This window comes from Plasmodium gonderi (genome assembly GCF_002157705.1).
Source record: "Plasmodium gonderi DNA, contig: Chr05, whole genome shotgun sequence".
NCBI lineage: Eukaryota > Apicomplexa > Aconoidasida > Haemosporida > Plasmodiidae > Plasmodium > Plasmodium gonderi.
This window is the reverse complement of record NW_021628930.1, coordinates 845068-867364: the sequence shown is the minus strand read 5'-3', so window position 1 is coordinate 867364 and position 22297 is coordinate 845068. Positions and strand designations below refer to the sequence as shown.

The window sequence follows — 22297 nt, the reverse complement described above, 5'->3', positions numbered from 1 at the left end:
AAAACCAGAATTCGAATTTACTCTCACCATTATATCATCATGCATTTCTGAACTTTGCATTTTTTTTTCAAATATATGAGAAAATGAATTTACCAACAACAGGATTGTTGTTGTGCCGTACGCATCTCCTCCGTGACATGTGTAGGACTACGTCTGACAAACTGTTCTAAGTAGCTATACGTGAAGTAATGGGAAGTGCCCATTTAGTAACGATCCATGTGTTGGGGTAAAAAAAAAAAAAAAAAAAAAAAAAAAAAGTAATATAAATGGATAAATAAATAAACAAATAAAAATACATGAAATCAAGGCAACCTCAGGCAATGATGGAGGTACCCCCCCCCCATATATATTAAAAATGTACACCTCTCCCAAGAACGACAAAACATAAATCCTAATTCAACACAAGGGCTTCACCTTAATTCACCTTAAACTTCTTATTTCGCCATGGCAAAAAATTTGTTTGGGAAGATTTCTTACCCTTGTGCGTTGGTGTGTGTGTGTTTTCTTTTTTTCAACAGTTGTGTAACTAGTTCGCTTTTATGTATTCGCACTTGATAAATAGCCAATTTTTTTTTTTTTTTTTTTTTTTTTTTTTTGGACAGGGGTGAAACTCAAAATGAACATTATTCTTTGGTCCCTACCGCATCCCCAAAAAAGGAATAAAGAGAGATAGAGCAAACAAATTGCTAATTTAGGAAAAACACATATCAAGATGGGGTAGGGGGTGGGGGATAATTAAAATTAATGATTAAAAAAAAAAAAAAAAAAAAAAAAAAAAAAAGGATGAAATGATCAAAATGTTATTCCATGTTCAGGCAGTTTTTTTTTTTTTTTTTTTTTTTTTCTCTGCGTGCACGCAACTATGCAGCCATGTCCATGGAAATTTTGTCATGATGTACATAATTCTCAATGGTAAAATCTGAAATTGTAAAATCTTCAATATTTTTTATGTCTGGATTTAATTTAAGTGTTGGGAATGGATACGGTATTCTGTTTAATTGTGTTTTTAAGCTGTCTACGTGGTTATTATACACATGAGCATTTCCCAAAATGTGTATGAACTGTGCAGGTTGCAAATTACATACCTGTGCAATCATATGTGTGAAAATGGAATAAGAGGCAATGTTAAAGGGAACTCCTAAACCCAAATCACAGGATCTTTGATACATAATACATGATAATTTACCATCAAAAACATAAAATTGGCATAAAATATGACAAGGTGGTAATGCCATTTTATCTAAATCTTTTACATTCCATGCACACAAAATAATTCTCCTACTAGTTGGTTCATTCTTTATTAAATCAATCACATTTTTTAATTGATCAACTCCTTTGTCTTTATAATTATCATGCATATTTGTATATTCAGCACCAAAGTGTCTCCACTGAAAACCATAAATAGGCCCTAAATCATTTACTTCTCTATCAAATAATTTTCTATTATCCAAAAATTCCCTCGTTCCATTTGCTTCCCATATTCTTACGTTTTTATTTAAAAGTGTATTTCCATTTGTTTCTCCTCGAATGAACCATAATAATTCTTCAATTATTCCTCTTAGAAATAATTTCTTTGTTGTCAGTAAGGGAAAATATTCGTTTAAATTGAATTTCATCATATACCCAAATTTGCTCAAAACTCCCACGCCTGTTCTATCCCCTTGTTTGTTTCCATTCATAATAACATCATAAATAATGCTTAAGTATTGGTACTCCGGGTGCTCTTTAATTTTCAGGCTCTTATAAATTTCAAAGTCATTTAGATGCTCTGTATTCTTCTCTCCCGCCTTCTTGTTAAAGCGAAAGTACACATCATCATCATCATCCCACTCCTCATCACAGTCGTCATCGCTACCTCCATTACCATCACAATCTCCACTCGCTTCCTCATCGCCATTGTTTCCTTTTTTACGCCATTCGTGCCACTTCCCCTTGGTCAATTCAGAATGACTAAGTTTGTTGCACTTCTCACTGCCACAACTGGGTATCTTACAACGTTCCCCATTGCTACTGGCAGAACCCCCATGAATAGCAATTTTGTTATTGCTTCCTTCAACCTTGCTGTAAATCACAAAATCTAGAGTTGTCCCCTTGCAGTTGTATACCTCACTAACGGATGTTACTCGAAACTTCTCTCTGTCAATATCTGGAAATAAAACATTACACTCATAGGAGTTGTTGATTCTTGTGAAATAAATTTGCTTAATTATATTTCGATTTAAACATTCTTTGTATACTTGTGCACCTCCAATTATGAAACATTTATAATAATTGAGTTTCCTTAAAAGCAGCAGAAGTTCATCTATACTACTAATTATGTAAATTTTTTCCTGAACATGTTCATATTTTAATGTCTTAGACAAAACAACATTAATTCGGTTTGGCAATGGCTTGAACTGCTTTGGGATACTATCCCAGCTGCTTCTCCCCATGACGACAATGTTTTGCAGTTGCATCTGAAAATCGAATGTCTTCTTATCATTCCAAATGTCATTACTGCTATTGTTACCATCCTCCATAGCAACAGTGGATGCTTCCTTTTGAAGGTACCTTTCTCTCTTCCTTTTCATATTCACATACTTGGATTCATCCACATAGGTTGTGACTGAGCTGAAGTACTTCATGTCGATTGTATTGCACTTCCATGGCAATGTCCCATTGTTCCCAATTCCCTTAAATGTTCTATCGCTGAAGACCTCATTTTTTTTTTTTGCTTCATTAGGGGGGGCAGAAACCTTACAGCATGCACAGATCGCATAAATATCGAAAATATCTGAAAGGTCCTTCATCGATTTTAGGATGGATCAATACTTTCTGCGTTTCTTACAATTGTGTAGTTTTTGCTCTGAGGCAGTATTTATGCTTACACCTCTTTTATTATATTTTTACTTTAACTCTTTTTCAGTACCCACTTTTTTGCATATATGTGCATGGGTAAAATGTCAGATTGGAATACAAAGCAAAGGGGAGATATATCACAAACAATGCAATTTCGACACATAGGAAAGGACAAACAAAAAAAAAAAAAAAAAAAAAAAAAAGTGACTGTAAACAATGTCCAATTAAAACGTGCAGTCTAAAGGAGTAGCATGTACGAATCTTCGGATTTCACTTTCTGTCATTCATTTAAATGAGGAAATAATTTACTTCTCAAAATTGTCAGACGTCTCGTTACCTTTCCCCCCCCCCTTCATTGAACTTTTTACTTAATGAGATTACGTTTGACGTTAATAAAAATGTTTATGGATTTTTCCAGCTGCAATGAAGTGAATTTGTCCAAATCAAGAGAGGTTACTACATGGCAATGATTTACATTATTAATTCGAAAGTGGTACACATGTATATGTATATATATGCACATAAGTGTAGACCATTTTTCGGTGCTTTCGCCTCGTGCCAATGATTACGTCTGTATGCTTATTATTCTGTTTGTTTGTTTGTGGAAGATAGCAATATCATACTTTCCAATTATGATGGTAAAGTGCAATGAAAAGAATAATCATCAAAAAAAAAAAAAAAAACGGGGTGTTTTCTGGTTCATGTCAAAAATGCAAAATTGTAAATGTGTTAAACGTGAAAATTTACTAAAATTGTGTATTTTTATATTTTATTTTTTTTTTCAATGCAAGGGTCTGAAAGGGGAGTGAACATAAATTCTAAAAAGTGCTTTTTTGGGTTTATGTGTTTAAAAAAAAAAAAAAAAAGGAACATTCCTCATGAGAACTTGACGAATATATCAAAGTGTTTATTTGACGATATTTATGGTTTTTTTTTTTTTTTTTTTTGCCAATTTGCACCTTTTTCTGCACATGCATTATATCCCTATAGTCCATTCGCTCGCTAACTCTCTTTTTTTTTTTTTTTTTTTTTTTTTTTTTTTTTTTTTTTTTTTTTTTTTTTTTCCATGTACTGTTTATTAAACAATTAGCATGATGTGCCGTATTGCAAAGTGTGTATTTTTTTTATACTTCCTCTAATGAACTAGTTTCTTAAGAAAGATATGAAAAGGTATGTTAAAAGCTAAGGTTATACAAAGCACAATATAAGAGCCATAACCCATGATCAGCTTCAAACATACACTATGGGTGAAAAAGGTGTGTATGTTTGTGTAATCTCTATAAATTAGTGGAAAATAACGAAAAAATAGGATCTCACAAAGAAAGAGAAAGAGGAGAGTTATAAAATTGGGTGTATTATTTAATCCATTTTGAATACTTCCCTTTTTTGTTGTTGTGCCCATTTATATATATTTTTTTAAAGGTTTTCTTTTCTTGTCTTCCCTTAAGATACTTATTTTTTTCACATTTATATGAAAGGAATCGAGTGTTGACCTTCACCCCTCGGTTCTCTCTTTTGAAGAGTGTAGATATAGGAACTTGATACAGTGATGAAAGGGAAAGAGTGTTTCAAAAAAAAATTTTGTACCCCCTTAGACAAAACTTCATAACATTATTAGTGGATTTTTTCCCTTATTTATTTCCAAAAAATTTAAAGGAAAAAAAAAAAAAAAAAAAAAAAAATTCAATGACAGTTCCAACTTTAGCTTGAAGCATGGACGTTAACTGGAAGTGCCAACTTCAACATGAAGCGTGCTCCTGTTTTAATTTCCCTCTCGATGCATACACATTTTTGCATAAAAAAAAAAAAAAAAAGGGAACCATGTTATGAGCCTGAGTTTGAGGATCCAAGACGGAAAAAAGAGGTGGAGCAAAAAATAATTGGAGTAAGATAATGTACAAAATAAAAATGTAAAAGGGGAAGAGCGGGGGTGGGGGGACATAACCCGAACTAGTGGATTCATTGTCGTGGGGATAAGTTATAAAATAAAAGGGAATTGTTTATGTTTTATACTTTCCATGAATTATATAATTTACATGTGTTATACACAACATGAAGGGTAAATGTCAGAGTTAATGAATTGACATATGAACACGACATACACATTTGTAAATTCACGTAAGATCAGAGCAAAAATAGGAAGCACTTCCAATCAATGAGAAATCGAGCCATATTTTTCCTTCTCCTCATTTTGCTTTCTTTTCTTCGTTTTATTTTCTTTTATTTTCACCTATTCCACAGCCCAATATGCACATTTATTTTTGAAATTGAAAAATGAGAAAAAAAAAAAAAAAATTATGTTCACAAGAAAAGGAGGTCATCTGGTGGCAACTTCCTATTGACAGGGTTGCGATTCAGAAATGGGAGAGGGGGGAAGAAGAAAAAAAAAAAAAAAAAAAAAAAAAAAATAGAAAAGGAATGGAAAAAAAGGCAGAAATGCAACAAAAGTGTAACAGAAAGAAAATTGAAAAAGAAAGACGGAAAAAAAAAAAAAAAAAAAAAAAAACTGCCTCCTTTTAAATGGTAAATCACTGAACATATACTTATTCTGATAGAGTTCATTCAAAGAGATTTTTTCAGCACAACATTTGTTCCTGTTTTCTTCCCTTTCGAAAAACTGATCCTGAAAATGTGCTTATAGAGCAAGAAAGGGAAATCAATACATGGGATGCATTGTTTTGTTTTGCTTTTTTTTTTTTTTTTTTTTTTTTTTTTGTGCATGCGATTAATCCAAAACGAGAAAGTTGATGTTATCAGGAGAAGCAGCAGTAAAGTCCCTTTTCTCTCTGTCGTCCATGTCATTTTCTCTGCACATTGAAATTGTGAAGAGGTGAACGAGGGGGTCAATTTACTCTTTCCAGGTGAAAAAAAAAGTGCCACCAAAAAGTGGAAAAAATACATCAAAATGTAGACAAAAAATAATCAAAATGCTGGTGAGATATAAAAACATTGACAAAAAATCATTAAATTGTTGGAAAGATATCAAAATGAAGCAAAAATAACAAGAGCAAAAAAAAAAAAAAAAAAAAAAAAAAAAAAAAAGAAATATTGCATGCCCTTTTGACAAAAGAAAATGTCAGATGTGTCTCAAAAGTTACTCTTTCTTCATGTTGTTTTTTCTTCGAACCTGTGGGCAAAGTAATTTATTTATAGGAGTAAAGTGTTCATTCGTTTGGATGTGCGAACGGATGTATACATATACATAACATATATACACATATATATATAAATACACATATATATATAAATACACATATATATAAATACACATATATATATAAATACACATATATATATAAATACACATATATATAAATATACATATATATGAATATACATATATATAAATATACATATATGTACTTATACAGAAAGTAAACACATGTGCATGTATCCAATTGCCACTTTGCATTATGCTACGCATTGTCAACGAATAACAAATGTTGAAATATAATTGAAAGGTTTCTCAATATCATTGCTTAAAAGTTAATTTCCTTTAAAAAGTTTTTTTTTTAAGAGTATATGCTGGAGGGGGAGGTATGTATAACTATACATTTTGTTTATCCATATGGCACTTTCCCTATTTGACACTTTCCCTATTTGACACTTTCCCCATCTGACACATTGCCCATCTCACATATCACCCTTTTGTCATGTTGAATGTTTTTTTTTTTTTTTTTTCTCCTCGTCCCACGACCTGTTGATTGCTTTTCACACTGCACACACAATGAGAATATGACCCTACAACAATGAAAATATTCAAGTAGAACTATGCAGACAGTTGTCTCTCGATCTATATATACACACTTATATATATGTACACACACATGCAAGTGTGAATTTTTACTTTGGGAGGAGTAAACTCAAGAGATATTGTCCACCTGGTCACATCAACTGACCTGCTTTTTACACTTCTTTCTAGTTTCAGGTTTAATCTGAATTGTTAGTCCAATTTTGTGTACATGAAAAGTAGTTTCTTTTTTTTTGTTTTGCTTTGTTTTGCTTTGTTTTGCTCTGTGCTTTCCTCTTTTTTGCCTTGTGTTTTTTCTCTGTTTTGCCCCGTGTTTGCTTTTTTTTTTTTTTTTTTTTTTCTTTTCTTTCCTCTCTTTTTTTTTGTACTCTACGAGAGGATGGATTCTGAGTATCTTAATGAACCCCTTTTGAATGATGACTTAATTAATTCGATGATTGATTTCCCTTTAAAAGACCAATTTAATTATTTGAGAAAACTGAATTCTTATTCTACTGCTTATGACAGATTATATAAATCTACCAACAGAAAGATGATTAACCTTTCTACAGCATGCATGCAGGAACATTTCTCATTTTTGGTTGAAAATGACGAAAGAGGAGAAGAGCATATGACTAAACCGTACCAATTGGAGTGTTGTGTAGAAGAAAAAAATTTGGAAAAGCTTGTACCTGATGAAGAGCACATCTTGGATTCAACCCTTGCACCAAATGGAGGCTCACCAATTGAGGGCTCACTAACTGGAGTCGTATCAAATGGAAAGGTATCACAAGGAAATACTGAAGAAGTAAATCTCATAGAACGGAACATAGAAGGAGTGGATTCAAAAGAGCGTGGTTACTCATTGGGTAGCGAAGAAAGATGGGGTGAAAAAGCTATTTGTAGAACCCCTTTTTTGAAGGAAGAAAAATGGGATCAAGGACAACCCCCAATTGAGGTAGGGAAAAGAGAAGGTGAAGAGGTAGATATGAAGCAAGTAATGAATGACATTCTCTTTCTATGTTTCCATAAAAATGGGTGCGAATATGTTATAAAGAAACTAAAAGTAAATGAAGACACAGAAGAAAAGAGAATAATATTAGATTCACTCCTACTAGATGCAAGATCATTATGTCCAGATGTGTATGGAAGTTATGTAGCACAGAGCGTGTTCGATTTAAAGGATGAAAATTACAAGAAAAGATTTACGGATGAATTTCTGAGACATACAAGTTTTTTAACATTGCACACATATGGATGTAGACTAATTCAGAAATCGTTAGAATCCTTATGTGATGAATATAAATGCAAAATTTTTAAAGAATTACAAAATGATTTAATTACATACATCTGCCATCAAAATGGAAATCATGTAATACAAAAGTGTATTGAAGTCTTACCATCTAGGAATATAGATACTATTATAACCATCATTGAAGAATATTTACCTTTTTTAAGTTCCCATTCATATGGATGTCGAATCGTTCAACGCATTTATGAAGTTGGAAATGCTCACCAAATTAAAAGATTAAATGAAAAAATAATTAAAAAAATTCACTTGATAAAAAACAGATATGGAAATTACGTCATCCAAAAATGTTTCGAATATTCTGACGATACAATCAGATTCATCATTACTGATGAAATTGTGAGCGACATTTACAAATTGTCGTCTCACAAGTATGCATGGTGAGAATGGGTGTATATAAGCGGGTGTGTAGAGGGTTCCATAAACGGGTGTCTATATGAACAACGTTTTTCCCTTCTACCCAGATGCAAACCGTGATGGTGAACTAGACATATATATACTGCCACCAAGTAAACATTTTTTTTTTTTTTTTTTTTTTTTTTCCTCTCCCCTCTTTTCCCCTTCACTGCAGCAACATAATAGAGAAAATTTTACTAAAAAAGGAATACAAGTATAAGAAGAAAATTATCAAGAAAATTGTGAATGACATTTCGAACGGGTAAGTGGCTTAGCGCAGCATTGCTGAGTTTGAGATTTGGGAAAGATGTTGATGGATGTAGACTTGTTTCATTTTGGCATTTGGAAAAATAAATAAATGAATATGTGAACATGACAAATACGTGAATAAACAAATTTTGGTTCATTTTGGTTCATTTTGGTTCATTTTGGTTTATTTTGGTTCATTTTGGTTCATTTTTTTTTTTTTTTTTTTTTTTTTTTTTCTACCCCCTCATTGCACATCCTCCACAGGAATGATAACATCATAAATATTTGCAAAGACTGTTACGGAAATTTCATGATGCAGAAACTTTTGACCACGTGTAGACAAAAAGAAAGAAATTTAATTGTTAAGATGATTGTTGAAAATGTTGACAAGTTGAAAGAAGAAACGTATGGTAAGTTCTTTTTCTTCTTACTCTCTTTTTTAGTTTTTTTTTTTTTTTTTTTCGCGAGCACATGTCTTAAGAGGTAGAAATGTACCTGCAAAGAACCTTTGTTTTATTTTATTTTATTATTTATATTTTTTTTTTTTTTTTCAAATGAGAGAAGAATAATTCTGACGATATTACATATTTACATCTATATAATTATACATATGTATAACACATGCGCTTCACTCCCACACCCTCCCTCTCCCCTTTTGCATTTCCAGGTAAATACATTTTGAGAACTATAAGCAACTTAGAAGCATAAGATATATAATTCGTTTATCTATGTTGGACCTGAACAGAGGAAAGCCTTACTTCATGCGTCAAAATTTTTGAGGTGCAATTTTTTTATGCAAACATGTATATATAACAACCCAGTTAATGTGTGCGTTTCCCAAATGTTATAGGATTAATGCGTGCTTTTTTGAGTGTGTCTCATAGCAACATTTTCTCTTTTCATCAAACTGGGTGTGTCCTTTACGTGCTTTTTAACTTCCCAAGTTTTGGTTCTGTATCAGCTTATTACAGATTTTTTTTTTCGGTTCTTCTTTCTTTCTCCGTTTCTCCCTTTCTTTTTTTTGTGTTAACATCTTAACCGAAATGGCATCCTCACAACATTGTATTCTTCATAAAAGATTTTCCCATTTTTGCGTATTCATTTTTTTTTTTTTACATCATTAGTTATACATCTTGCAACTATACATTTGTAAGTTTTGCATCTATCATTTTTTAAATCTCCATGTGGATGAACACCCGTTAGAATTTCCACAACCTTGGCTCAACCATTTCCACATTTTCAAAGTGGAATTTAAAGCACTTTTTTTCCCTTGTTCTTTCAAGTTGTTCAAACATGTGCAGAAGCGCCCACAAAGGGGGTACAAAAGAAAAAAAAAAAAGGAGGAAAAAAAGGAGAAAAAAGAGGAGAAAAAAGAGAAGGTAAAAGAAAAAAATTATATATCTATCTATATTTATATATACCTATACATATCCATATGCATATTTATATGTATGCACATATACACATCAGCATAAAGTACATATGTGGACACGTCCATGTGCAAAGTTTCATGCACATGCATGTGTGTGAAATTGATTTTCACCTAGATGAGCTGAACCAAGTGGAGGTTCCTTAAGTAAGCGATAGATTCGTGTGCATAATCTTTCACCATTTATTCTGTGAGGAGAAAAAAGTATTTGTGGATCAAACTTACGCAAGTGCAAACAGGAATATAAGTAAGAGCTCACACAAAGCATTTTTACTACGAACAAAATTGATAAGGGGTGTGTAACCAATGAACACTCAATATTAAAAACCTCCACAAAGATGGAAAGTATTCCGTTCAAATGAGAAATAAAAAAAAAAAAAAAAATGGAAGGATTAAGGATGATCATGCTTCCTCGATCACGCACCATTTTTTGCTGAGATTATATTGTTTTTTTTTTTTTTTTTTTTTTTCTTCATTTTGGAATATAATGGAGCTAAAAATTCTATTCATTCAACGGATTGATCACATAAACCATCTGGGGTGTACTTTTTACAAATACAAGAATATAAAAGAATGTATTTTCTTTCATCATCTATAATATTTTGGTTTGCAAACTTTAGTCCATTTTTTACAAGTTCATCGGAGTTATGAATTATTTCCAAAAGCCTTTTTCCTTGGAAATTAGCAGAATCATAAAAGAACGGTACACACATCTTATAGGATTGAGGGCATCCGGTTTCTCTGCAGGAAATAGCTATATCAGGCATTTGATTCCAATTCTGCTTATTTTGTAGTAAATTTTGTTGACCTATAGATAGAAGTTATGAACATATATCCATGGTTTCAATCCGAATGTGAAATATATATATTTACTAATTTATTTTTTTACAGATGATACGGCCATTATGCCCTCCTTTTCAGAAGAATCTCATATGTCAGAATATGTGTGCATGCAAGTAGACATGGTAGTACATACAAGAACCAACACGTATGAACACATTCTCGTATGTATATGCATGTGTATGTGTAAAACCCTTTCGCTCCCCCCTCTCTGTTCTTGTCAGGTGTCAACAAAAAAAAAAAAAAAAAAATATATTCACACACTTACCTAGTGTACTTAAAGAATCCTTTTGATTGACTAACCTATCATTAGGTGTTTCAAAAAACGTATACTGATTTGAAACCGTGTCAAATGAGGAATTGTCTATATTCCCATTTTGTGAAAATAGCATATCCACAGTGTGTGGTGAAATATCACTTAGAACTTCTTCTCTTAGGATATTATTTCTCATTATTTCATTTTCCTTTTCGATTTGGCTTTGTTCATTTTCCTCTTCGATTTGGCTTTGTTCATTTTCCTCTTCGATTTGGCCTAGTTCATTTTCCTCTTCGATTTGGCCTAGTTCATTTTCCTTTTCGATTACGCTAAATTTGTCTACTTCATTTTGCTCATATCCCCCAAGATCCTGTGACATGAACCTATCGCCCGTCTTCTGTCTTCTCTTCTTATTCTTAGTAACACGAATATTACATTTCACAAGTCTGAACAATAATCCAGGTTGGTCATATCCCACTAATGTGGCAAGTATCCACATAAAGAAAAAAAGAAAAACACATGAAAAACTCATTATCGTTCGTTTTAAAATTTGAAGTAGTCTTTTCTATGGACAAATCTTATATTTTCCTTCTCCTTCTCCTTTTTTTTTTTTTTCCCTTTGGCACATGTGGAATAGCCAATTTGTGTGCAATTTCTTTATGGAAATAACCTCACAGATTTATGAGAAGAATAACATAAATGTGTGTGCTTGTAAGATGAAAAAATTTATAAATCCAAGAAATGTGCTCCTAAATATGTGTATGTTACATGTATGTACATATATATACGTACTTTCTTACACACATACAATTACACTAACACATTTGTAAAAAAATTTTCTTTATCATTGAAAATTGTTTTATTATAGCAAAATTTCGACATTTTCAAAATTTAAAGAGTGAGAAAATAGCCCTACGAAGTTACTAATGTGTAGGTTTTTTTTTTTTTTTTTTTTTTTTTTTTTTTTTTTTTTTCCTACCTGCTCAAAAAAAAATGTTCACTACAATAAAAGTAAAAAAAAAAAAAAAAAAAAAAAAAAACCTACACATTAGTAACATCACATTTGTAGGATAAGCATATTATATTTTGATGGAGGCCATTTTGGGGTTGTCTTTCATGTCTAATAAAAATCAAATTTGCTCAAAACATGCAGATGAAAAATTATTTTTTCTGAATTATCAAAAGGTGTACAATTAAAAGGATAACCTCGTTTTATTTTTCCCCATCTTACCTTATATAACCCTTTGGTTCAAATCAATAATAAAAGTTACATCCATGGCTAGTTGGGATTAAAAATTGCTCATGTATCAATATATATTTATATATATATATATATATATATATATATATACATTTGCATAGTTAATATGCGATTATACATATACAAGTTTATGTATGAACATGTTCATATTTATGTCATTTCTCATGATTATTACCCAAATTCCCATCTTCAGGGTACGCGTCAATTTTCTTTTCGTTTTACGATTTAGTAAAAATAGGATAAAATAAAATCAACAAGTAATGACTTCAACACATGAGTGAATGATTTGTATGGCCAATTTTATTATCTCAGAGAAAGTTCAAAGAAATCAAGGAAAGGGGTAGATAGAGGGAGAAGAAACAAAGGAATTATCCTCTTAACATTTTCCCAATCGTGATTTTATCATAATGAAGGAAAATAAAAAAAAAAAAAGAATTTCCACGAATAAAGCATGTTCAGGGGAAAATATCTTTTAAACCTTGTCTTTTCCCCTCACATGTAACTCTATGCTGCTTGCACAAAAGTCATTCGTAATGCAATATGAAAGAAAAGTTTATATTTACGCTAAAGACGTGGTCATATTTTCCCTATGCAATTTTTCTTTTTTGTTTTATTATTTTATTTTATTATTTTATTTTTTTAAATTAGCGAATTCATAAGCCCCTAAGTGATTTCGACTTTCCACATTCATGTCGGTTATAAATTTCCCATTTTAGAAAGGCGCTATACAAACCATTTTGGTCTCTTATCATAAGCTGGTTGGTAGTTTCAATTTGAATGTCCAAAGAACACCAAAAATCAAATGAGCATTTAAAGTATTTCTTAAAAAAAAAAAAAAAAAAAAAAAAAAAATGTTTGGACAATAGGAATTTGATGTTGTACATTATTTTTCTCATTACACACATGTTATAAGAACAAATGAAATATGCCACAAAATCCTTTTTTTTTTTTTTTTTTTTTAATAACATGGACAAAAAATGGGACTGATTTATATTTTCAAGCATGTGTAAATCTTTTTAAAAATACATGTCCTACTTCATCGTACCTTTTTTCTTATTTATTTAATTGGAGTTCCTAAAAAAAAAAAAAAAAAAAAAAAAAAACACTTGAAGGTTTGTTTGCAATTTGTATCTGTACACAACAATTTTGGGTAGCTTTTTCTAAAAATCCTGAAATAACACGAATGAATACATATATTTTATATAGATATTACATTCATATAGATATATACTTTTCCCTCTTCAGATATGTTTCTCATTTATATTATTAGAAATGTACATTTTCGGTAGAACCGTTCTTTTCTTTTTTTTTTTTTCTTCTATATCCTTGATTTTATTTAATTTTTGTTTCTTTTTTTCTCCCTTTTTCTGATGTGGTTTTATTTTATACTATACATTTTATTTTTATTTTTTTTTTTATTTGCCTCAGCATATGCATTTCCTTGGGGCATAAGCACCTGAACGTTCAGATAAAATGAAATAAAAATGCTATCTTTTTTTTTTTTTTTCCCCTTTTTGTAATAATTTAAGAACATTTTTTAAAACGGAAAGAACCTTTTTAAGAAAGAAAAGAACCAGTTTAAAGCATATTAAGCATAAACCATGTTGAAAATAACAAAATAATAAGAAATAAATAAAATGAAAATATTCCTTTTAAATTATTGAAAAATTTATTTCTTACTTTTTCGTCATGTAATAATAATATGATGAAAAAAAAAAAAAAAAAAATAGGGAGAACAATCTAAACAGAGTTTTAGCTGCTTGTTGCTCAATATAGAAAAGGTGGCGTGGGGAAAAAAAAAAAAAAAAAAAAAAATCTTTTTTGTGTGTGTGTTAGAACACTTGGGCAAGGGGAGGCAGACACTATGCACCATTTAGGGATAAATTATGTTCTTACGTATGTATGTATGTATATATATATATGTCCATTTTTAATATTTGGGAACCGAGTTAAAAACGCAAAGTAGTCCACCAAACAGATGGGAAGGTGCTAAAGGAGCACATTAAAAAAAAGATTCATGACTCTAATAAATCTTTTCCTCATGAGAATACATGTGACATATACACATAATAATACCTGTATTTTTAAAAACACATACAGAAATGGAAGAAAAACTGAACATATACTTCTACCCATTACAGAAAATCAAGATTTATGGTCAACCCAACACAATAGGTGTAACATTGAAACCACTTAAATTAGAAGAACACGAGAAAGAGGGAGAAGGTCGAATCAAATTGCATTCTTTGAATTGTAGGCCTGTGGAAACACCCCATATGATATATGATTCTCTAAATTCTAACATATTAAACGAAATTAAAAATTTTCACGCGAACGATAAGGTATATCACGTGGTGGGATTATCCACACAACAGAAGCAAGATAAGGATGGAAAAAATGAAAGGCAGAACTTGGAAGACGATGCTGATGTGGATGTTGATATGGATGTTGATGCGGATGATGATGTTGATATGGATGTTGATGTGGATGCTGCTGACGATGCTGCTGACGATGCTGCTGACGATGCCGCTGACGATGCTGCTGACGATGCCGCTGACGATGCCGCTGACGATGCCGCTGACGATGCCGCTGACGATGCTGCTGACGATGCTGCTGACGATGCCGCTGACGATTTGGTGAATGTGTTTCTGGACTATGAAGACAGAACTGGTGGAGTGGTGAAAAAACGTGATTTGCTAGATGAAAAAAGGAACCATACGGGTTCGAATGGCAAGGGGAGGAAGAAGAGCTCATTTATTGATAAGAATATGTGCAAGAAAGAAGAGAATTGTTTCAATTGCAATAATGGGAAGGTAGGTAATAGAAACCATACGAATAAGCACTTGAGCATCCTTAGGAAAAGGGCCACTAAAAGTTGCTATGAATTTTTGCAGAATTCTCGTACGTATGAAAAAGAAATACGACATGATAACATCAAAGTTCGTGCATCACTAGATGTAGTTAATACACTCTCCATATTTTACATTGATAAAAACATGCACCTAGATAACAGATATACTTACGATTTGAATTTCAATATCAAGTGTCCCGTTTTAGTGATGCCAGGTGGGTTCTATAACAACGAAATAAAGCTGATGGAGGTTCAAATAGATGAGTATGTGTATGATGATGACAGCGTGTATGAAAATGGTAGCACACAAGAAGGAGCCTCTCTCCCCCAGTATCCAAGCAGATTCAGTGCCAAAAATAGTGACAGATTCAATGCCAAAAATAGTGACAGATTCAATGCCAAAAATAGTGACAGATACAATGCCCCAAATGGTGACAGATACACGGGAAACAGTGAATACCTTCCCATGAATCTCAAATTAAACTTCAACAACGAGATTACCATTGTGCCTGCGAATTTGTCTACGGGAAATTATGATGCAAATGAAAGGGGATTATTACCTACATATTATAAATATGCAGAGAAAATAAAATTAGCCAAGGAATACAACAAGAATCGGCTTTACAAAAATATTTATAAGCTTGAAAATAATCATCTCTTGTATAAGCTAAATAGAAATTTTACAGAAGTGTATCAAAAAGAATCCATTGTTGTTAGTAAATATCTGAAGATAAAAGAAATAAAAACTGATAACAACAACATTAATGAATCTATAGTATATGCTAGGAATGATGTAGGCTTGTTTATTTGTAAAGTGGAGTATGCCTCGGGGGAAATATTTAACTGGGATTGGAATCAACGAGCTAGAGGGATTAGCCAAACAGGAAATAGGTTCTATGCAGATGTAATGTTGAATGAGGAATGCACCACATGTGGTATGATGTGTTGCAAAAGTGACAAGCATACTGATTGGACAAAGCAGTTGCATCATAGGAGCGAAGAAACTAACATGAATATGAATTATGCAAATCAAAGAGAGGACGATACGTTCCACGTTCTGAATTACAAAATAAGAATACTCAAAGATATTCAATTGTTTGATCGACTTTTACAAATTTGCCCAAGCGCATGGTCATATGGAAAATGCAGCATATTGGGAAATTATAATTGCATATATTCATATGACATGAATACAAACTTAATAGAAATTCTTGATTTGAAAAAGAGAGGAAGTATATTCAAAAAGAACGACACAGCTTTATGCTTATGTTATTTACATGATGACAACACTATTTTGTTAGGTTGTCGAAATATGTATATTTTTGATAAGAGAGAAAAGGTAATGTCTAAATTTAACATCAGTAACTCTGGTGTTAGAAAAGTGAAAAAAAAAAAAATTGGACAGAGTGCACGTGAATTATATTTAAAAGAAATGCCACCACAATTGAAAGAAAATGGCATGAATGTTTATCATGAAGATAATACTAGATCTCACTTTAATAGAGGTTATACAGCTATAGAAAAAAATCCAGATTTTCCTTTCATTATTGCATCTGTTAATTCAGGTTTCAATGTTATAGAACTGTGGGATATACGAAGTCAATATGAACCATTATTTATTTTTCCATTGAATATTTCTGAATTTTCAGAATCACATTTTAGACACATTGAATGGATTAGTATAAATCCAAATGGAAAAAATCAATATGAACAGAAGACTGCATACAATTTAGTTACATTTTCTTACTATGAACATTTTGTGTACATTAGAAAAATTTTAATTTATGATAATTTTACGACATACAAAGATTTAGGTATGCAGACATACACGAATGAGTCTTCATCTTATGCTTATAATTACATTTTTAAGGTCGGATCAGAAAATGTACAGGATGTTAACATAACAGATGAACACAAGATCAGCATTCATAGTTATAATCCTTTTACATCTGTCGATGTGCCAGAACCCATTCCCTCCTCTAGTAGTGAGGTAAAAAAAGAACATGATGAATCCATTTTGGGTTCGTTCGCAGCTGAAGAAAGGAATGCTGACTTTAAGAATTCTGTATTTCTACCGAATGAGAAAAATCAAACTATGGTAGGAGAAAATAACCAGATACAAGATAGACAACTGATTGGTGAATCTAAGACGGTTAGAGAAAAAGAAGATGTTGAAAAGGAGTTACATGCAAACGAGATGTACATACGAAAAGACATATCGTTTAATCACATATTTAGCTACAAAACAGTGAAAATGTTCGTACAGGATTCAATGGTTTTAGACATGTCAAAATTCAATTCAATGCAAAAGAACAAAACAGAATCCATAAAGCTGATAACAGACAGTGGAAAGTACAATTCGATAAACACAAATATGTATAATTTATTTTTTGGATTATATGGAATGAAATTTATACAGTTATGTATCCCAGTTTTATATTGTAACAAACAAAATGAAGAAAAATCATACGAAAAGGAACAATGCGCTGGGAGAAGAAGGGAAGGAGACCTTCTCAACACTCATCTGGAAAAACATTACTATTTTGATGAAAAAAGTACAAAAACATTGAAATATTTTATAAAGAAAAAAAGGAAGGAATTTTTTCATAAGAGACAAGAAATTGTAGGAATAAAATTTGATTATGTTCAATTCGTCTTGCACATTAATTCTGCCGGACAAATTTTTTGCACTCCTCTTAATCTGTGTGTAAAGAACATAGACCAGAAATATTTTAAGGACTGGATACCCATAAATAAATCCTACACAACAAGAACATATCGAAATGAGAATGCATATTCGTTACTTGGAATGCTTGTAGATATAGTTCAAAATGTAACCATTGATGAAGCAAGGGCGAGTGATGAAGCAAGGGTGAGTGATGGAGAAAGATCGGGTGGTGGAGCAAAACCAGATGATGGTAAAATGGAGCAACAAGAAATAAACATGTTCCAAAATCAATGTGAGAAAGAGCTGGGAGAAAATTGGGAAGAACAACCTAATTCTGATAATGTACCGGTATTATATGAAAGTCCACATGACTACAAAGATGATCCAGAGGATGAAGAATTTAACATTCTTAATTTTGAGGAATTGGAAGGACTTGTGTCAAATGATGTTAAACGTCGAGAAGATGAAGATAAAGACGAAGAAAAAAGAAGAAGAAAAAAAAATGATCACCAACAAAATGAATCCATTATGGGTACAGAACAAGATGGAGAAGACAATTTTGGTGGTACTACTATTCCTAAGGCTATAAAATCGAATAGTCTTTTAGATCTAAATAAAGATAACTGCGACATGCTAAAGAATACGAGGTCGCCATTTGCCAATGTCACTTATGAATTTTTATCCCATATATTTAAACTAATGTATCGAGATAAAGTTCTGATTGTTCAGAATAATAAAAATGCCATAAAAATAGGAACTTTGAAAAATTTCCACTTAAGTAAAAATCTTGCTTTCAAAATTAGGAGATGTCTTCAGATGGAAGAAGAACTACTTACATTTAATTCCTCACCAAATGTAGATTTGTATGGAATGCCTTACCGTGTTCAGTATGAAACAAAAGAAATAAAAGATATAAAAAATTCTACAAGCACACACTGTGATAGCTATTTACCTGCAACATTTCCTCTCTCAAGATCAACCTTCCATACGCAAGAAGGGGAAGGAAATTTCTCCACTTTGTTAGATCAGTCCAAAATTATGATGAGAGATGATCCTATCTTTGATAAATTTCCCTCTGAGGTTAAATGTTCATCACAGGCAGTTGAAAAAAACGGAAGGCATGTCTTAAATGATCCCATTTCCAATTGCGACAGAAGTGGACCATATGACCAAAGTGAAAAAAGGGCTAGTCAAAACGTAAGTTCAGAAGTGGCTGACCCGGTAGATGCTGCGAATGTGGCTGACCAGGTAGATGCTGCGAATGTGGCTGACCAGGTAGATGCTGCGAATGTGGCTGCCTCGGCAGATGGAATATCCTCTGGCGAATTTGTCTACCCATCTGTAGAAGAAGAAAAAGATTTACCTGAACAGGCAAGGGGGAGAAAATTGAAAACAATATTCACATCTAAAGAAGGAAAGGTCGACAAAGGTGGTAGAATTGGACTTGTTGGAAGATGTGGACATACATGCAGACATGAAAAGAAACAAGCAGATTTGATAATTGAATACATGAAGAAATGTATAAAAAACGTGGATAAAAAATCCTCAAAAAATGTAATTAATGATTGCAGGAAGAAGGCGAAGAGTAAAAAAAATAAAAAGGTTATATCATCTCAATGTCGAAACAGTGAGATACTATGTTCGAAACATAATATTTATGAGCTATTTGCAAAATATAATATAAAGAAAGAATTTAAGTACGATGTCATACAAACCAATTTAACCCCCACTTGTAGTTATGTAAATTTAAAGTATTTGAACAGAGCATTTTTTAAAGAAAATAAATATTCCTTTTGTACCTTCCATTTTAATAATTTTTTCTATGTACAAACATTGGCTGATTTGAAATATTCAGCTTATGGATTGAGCAATGAAATGAAAAACAAATTTATACAGGACAGTTATCCGTATGTAACTTATTCTCCTAATTTCCAGCCAAGTAGAATTTTAAAACGGGCGAAGTTAACCAAGGGAGAAAATATCAACAGGACAAACGATATGTATAATGAAAATGTAAATGTGGAAGAAAGGGATGAATACTGTACCCATAAAGACATCGATAAGGACTATGCTAAGGATTTTTACCGTCCCTCGAATTCTGATTTTTTAAAATTACTTCTAAATATGGTAAACAAAAAAGAAAAAATGCTAATCAATTTTGTTGGACGAGCTGGAATAACAACAATGTGTAAAAATGGAAATATTATATCACACAAATATGAAGAAGTGAAGGATTTATCACGACATAACAATGGTAGTAAAAGAAGAGATATACAGATAAAGTTTTCCCCCGAAATTAATCAAAATTACCACCATGAGTTTGATAAAATAAATTGTTTGCCTTCAAATGAAACTCATACATTTGATACACTGCAAAATGTAAGTAAACAGGATCAAGCATATGTTGATTATCAACAAGATGAATTACGGAATAGTTCAAGTTTTATGAACTCGGTTCAAATTTTTATGCAAAACAGTGTAACAGAAAAAATAGAGGAATTCTACAATTTCTATGATGCAGAACAACCTGCACCTGAAGATCTACTAATAAACCATGAGGAAGCTACACTATGCAAAGAAGGAGGGTCTAGAAAGATGAAGAATTTATCGCGAGAAAAGGAAGAATTGGAGAAACGAATATACAGTTTATCAATTTTAAGAAACGCATATAATATGAAAGAACTATTCGGCATATACAACACAATGGGGGTTTACTACATATTAAATGTCATGAAAAGAGCAGAATTGATAAAAAAAAATAAGGGAGGGGGAAAAAAAAAAAAAAAAAAAGAAAAAGCAAAGAGGATAAGAAATGGAAAGGATGAAAAGAGGATAAGAAATGGAAAGGATGAAAAGAGGATAAGAAATGGAAAGGATGAAAAGAGGATAAGAAATGGAAAGGATGAAAAGAGGATAAGAAATGGAAAGGATGAAAAGAGGATAAGAAATGGAAAGGATGAAAAGAGGATAAGGAAACTTTGTGCAAATATCCCCAAAGAACTGAACAAATGCATTCCTGTAAAAAATTTTTTTTTTTACGATGCACCGATATGTTTTTGTCTATATGACAATGACTTGAACAATAAACTCCAATACAACACATATATAAATTCATATGAATTTCTTTTTGATGTTGTATCCTTCTTCAACAACAACATTGTAGTGAGGAATGAAATTAAAAAATTTTACCTGTATGACCATGTGCCTTTTATTTATAAGAATATAAAGGGCAAAAAAAGTGCACATACAATGGATGCTCCCTATTCTTTAACTGAAAAGGAGTGTCCAGATAAAAATAATGAGGATGAAAAAAACTTAAATGATAGAAAATCTGTACTCCAATTGCATTGGCACACTTGTTGGAATTCACTCTGGGAGGAAGAAGATCCATTCGTGAGGCTCCGACATAATGCTCATGTTTGTGATATCCGTGTGACTAATCCCAGGCGAAGTGGAAGAAGAAGTGATGATGAGACTTACGAGGAACAAAGCAGGGGTAATGATGAGACTTACGAGGAACAAAGCAGGGGTAATGATGAAATTTTCGAGGAACAAAGCAGGGGTAATGATATGACCCGTGAAGAACAAAGCAAAAGTGATAAGCTCACAGAAAATAGCAAATGGGGGGAAGACATTGTGCCAAATTACGATGAATTGTTGGACCGATTTAAAAAACGAAAGCTGCTCTTCATTAGTAAGGACATTACATACAAAACTTTTCAACATATGATGCATAATGAGTACTATATTCCTATACCAAAGTATATGAAGAATGAAATAAAAGTGAATGAAGAAAATTTTCAGTGCACACCTATAACCTGCTTTAAAAATCATGTAATAGGATTTTACAACAAAAAATTATCAGACATTTATAACTCAGTCGAATTTCATAATTTGAAAAATTTTGATATGCACCAATATATATATCATGAATATTTTAATATGGTGAGGATTCAAACAGAGGAGGATGGGAGCACCTCTTTGAATAAGTATATAAACCAAGGGGATACAAGACAAAATAATTCTGCAGCTCTAGGTGGTTTTAAAGGTGGATATAAAATAGACTACTCTTTACTGAACAAACTTTATAAATTGTGGCCTAGTGACGCACAAAGTTACGAGCCTAAGCAGGATTACATGGTAATTGACCTTCTTCAAATTCTGTTCATATAAAAAAAAAAAAAAAAAAAAAAAAAAAAAAGCGAAAGAAATGTATCATACACATTCGAACACAAATGTGTATACATATATATATGTGTGTGTTTGATATATCTTCTAATTCACATGCACCGTTCAGATTTTTTTTTTATATATTTCACACGTTAAGGATTTTTTTTTTTTTTTTTTTTTTTTTTTTTCGTGCAGGAAATGATGAAAACTCTTAAAAACAGAAAAAAGGCTATTTTCCATAACTAGTTTACTCTTTATTTATGAGAAAGAAAAATGATAGCAATGTTTAAAAGAGGGAGA

At 31.8% G+C, this 22297-nt stretch overlaps 4 protein-coding genes across 4 annotated transcripts; 2 read left to right on the top strand and 2 right to left on the bottom strand.

Annotated features, from left to right (window-relative positions):
• Positions 1-860: 860 nt before the first annotated feature.
• Positions 861-2789, bottom strand: PGO_052060 (bifunctional dihydrofolate reductase-thymidylate synthase; the record flags this gene model as incomplete). The annotated part of the gene is made up of 1 exon (XM_028686584.1): positions 861-2789. One exon carries the CDS (start codon positions 2787-2789, stop codon positions 861-863), a length of 1929 nt encoding a protein of 642 aa, XP_028542385.1.
• A 4179-nt stretch (positions 2790-6968) lies between these two features.
• Positions 6969-9230, top strand: PGO_052050 (mRNA-binding protein PUF2; the record flags this gene model as incomplete). The annotated part of the gene is made up of 4 exons (XM_028686583.1): positions 6969-8257; positions 8449-8535; positions 8787-8932; positions 9190-9230. 4 exons carry the CDS (start codon positions 6969-6971, stop codon positions 9228-9230), a joined length of 1563 nt encoding a protein of 520 aa, XP_028542384.1.
• Positions 9231-10457: 1227 nt separating this feature from the next.
• On the bottom strand, positions 10458-11579 carry PGO_052040 (hypothetical protein, conserved; the record flags this gene model as incomplete). Its single annotated transcript, XM_028686582.1, has 2 exons — positions 10458-10759; positions 11060-11579. The coding sequence occupies 2 exons, from the start codon at positions 11577-11579 to the stop codon at positions 10458-10460; spliced, it is 822 nt and encodes a 273-aa protein (XP_028542383.1).
• A 2831-nt stretch (positions 11580-14410) lies between these two features.
• PGO_052030 (hypothetical protein, conserved) lies at positions 14411-22243 on the top strand (the record flags this gene model as incomplete). The annotated part of the gene is made up of 2 exons (XM_028686581.1): positions 14411-21967; positions 22193-22243. 2 exons carry the CDS (start codon positions 14411-14413, stop codon positions 22241-22243), a joined length of 7608 nt encoding a protein of 2535 aa, XP_028542382.1.
• Positions 22244-22297: the final 54 nt, after the last annotated feature.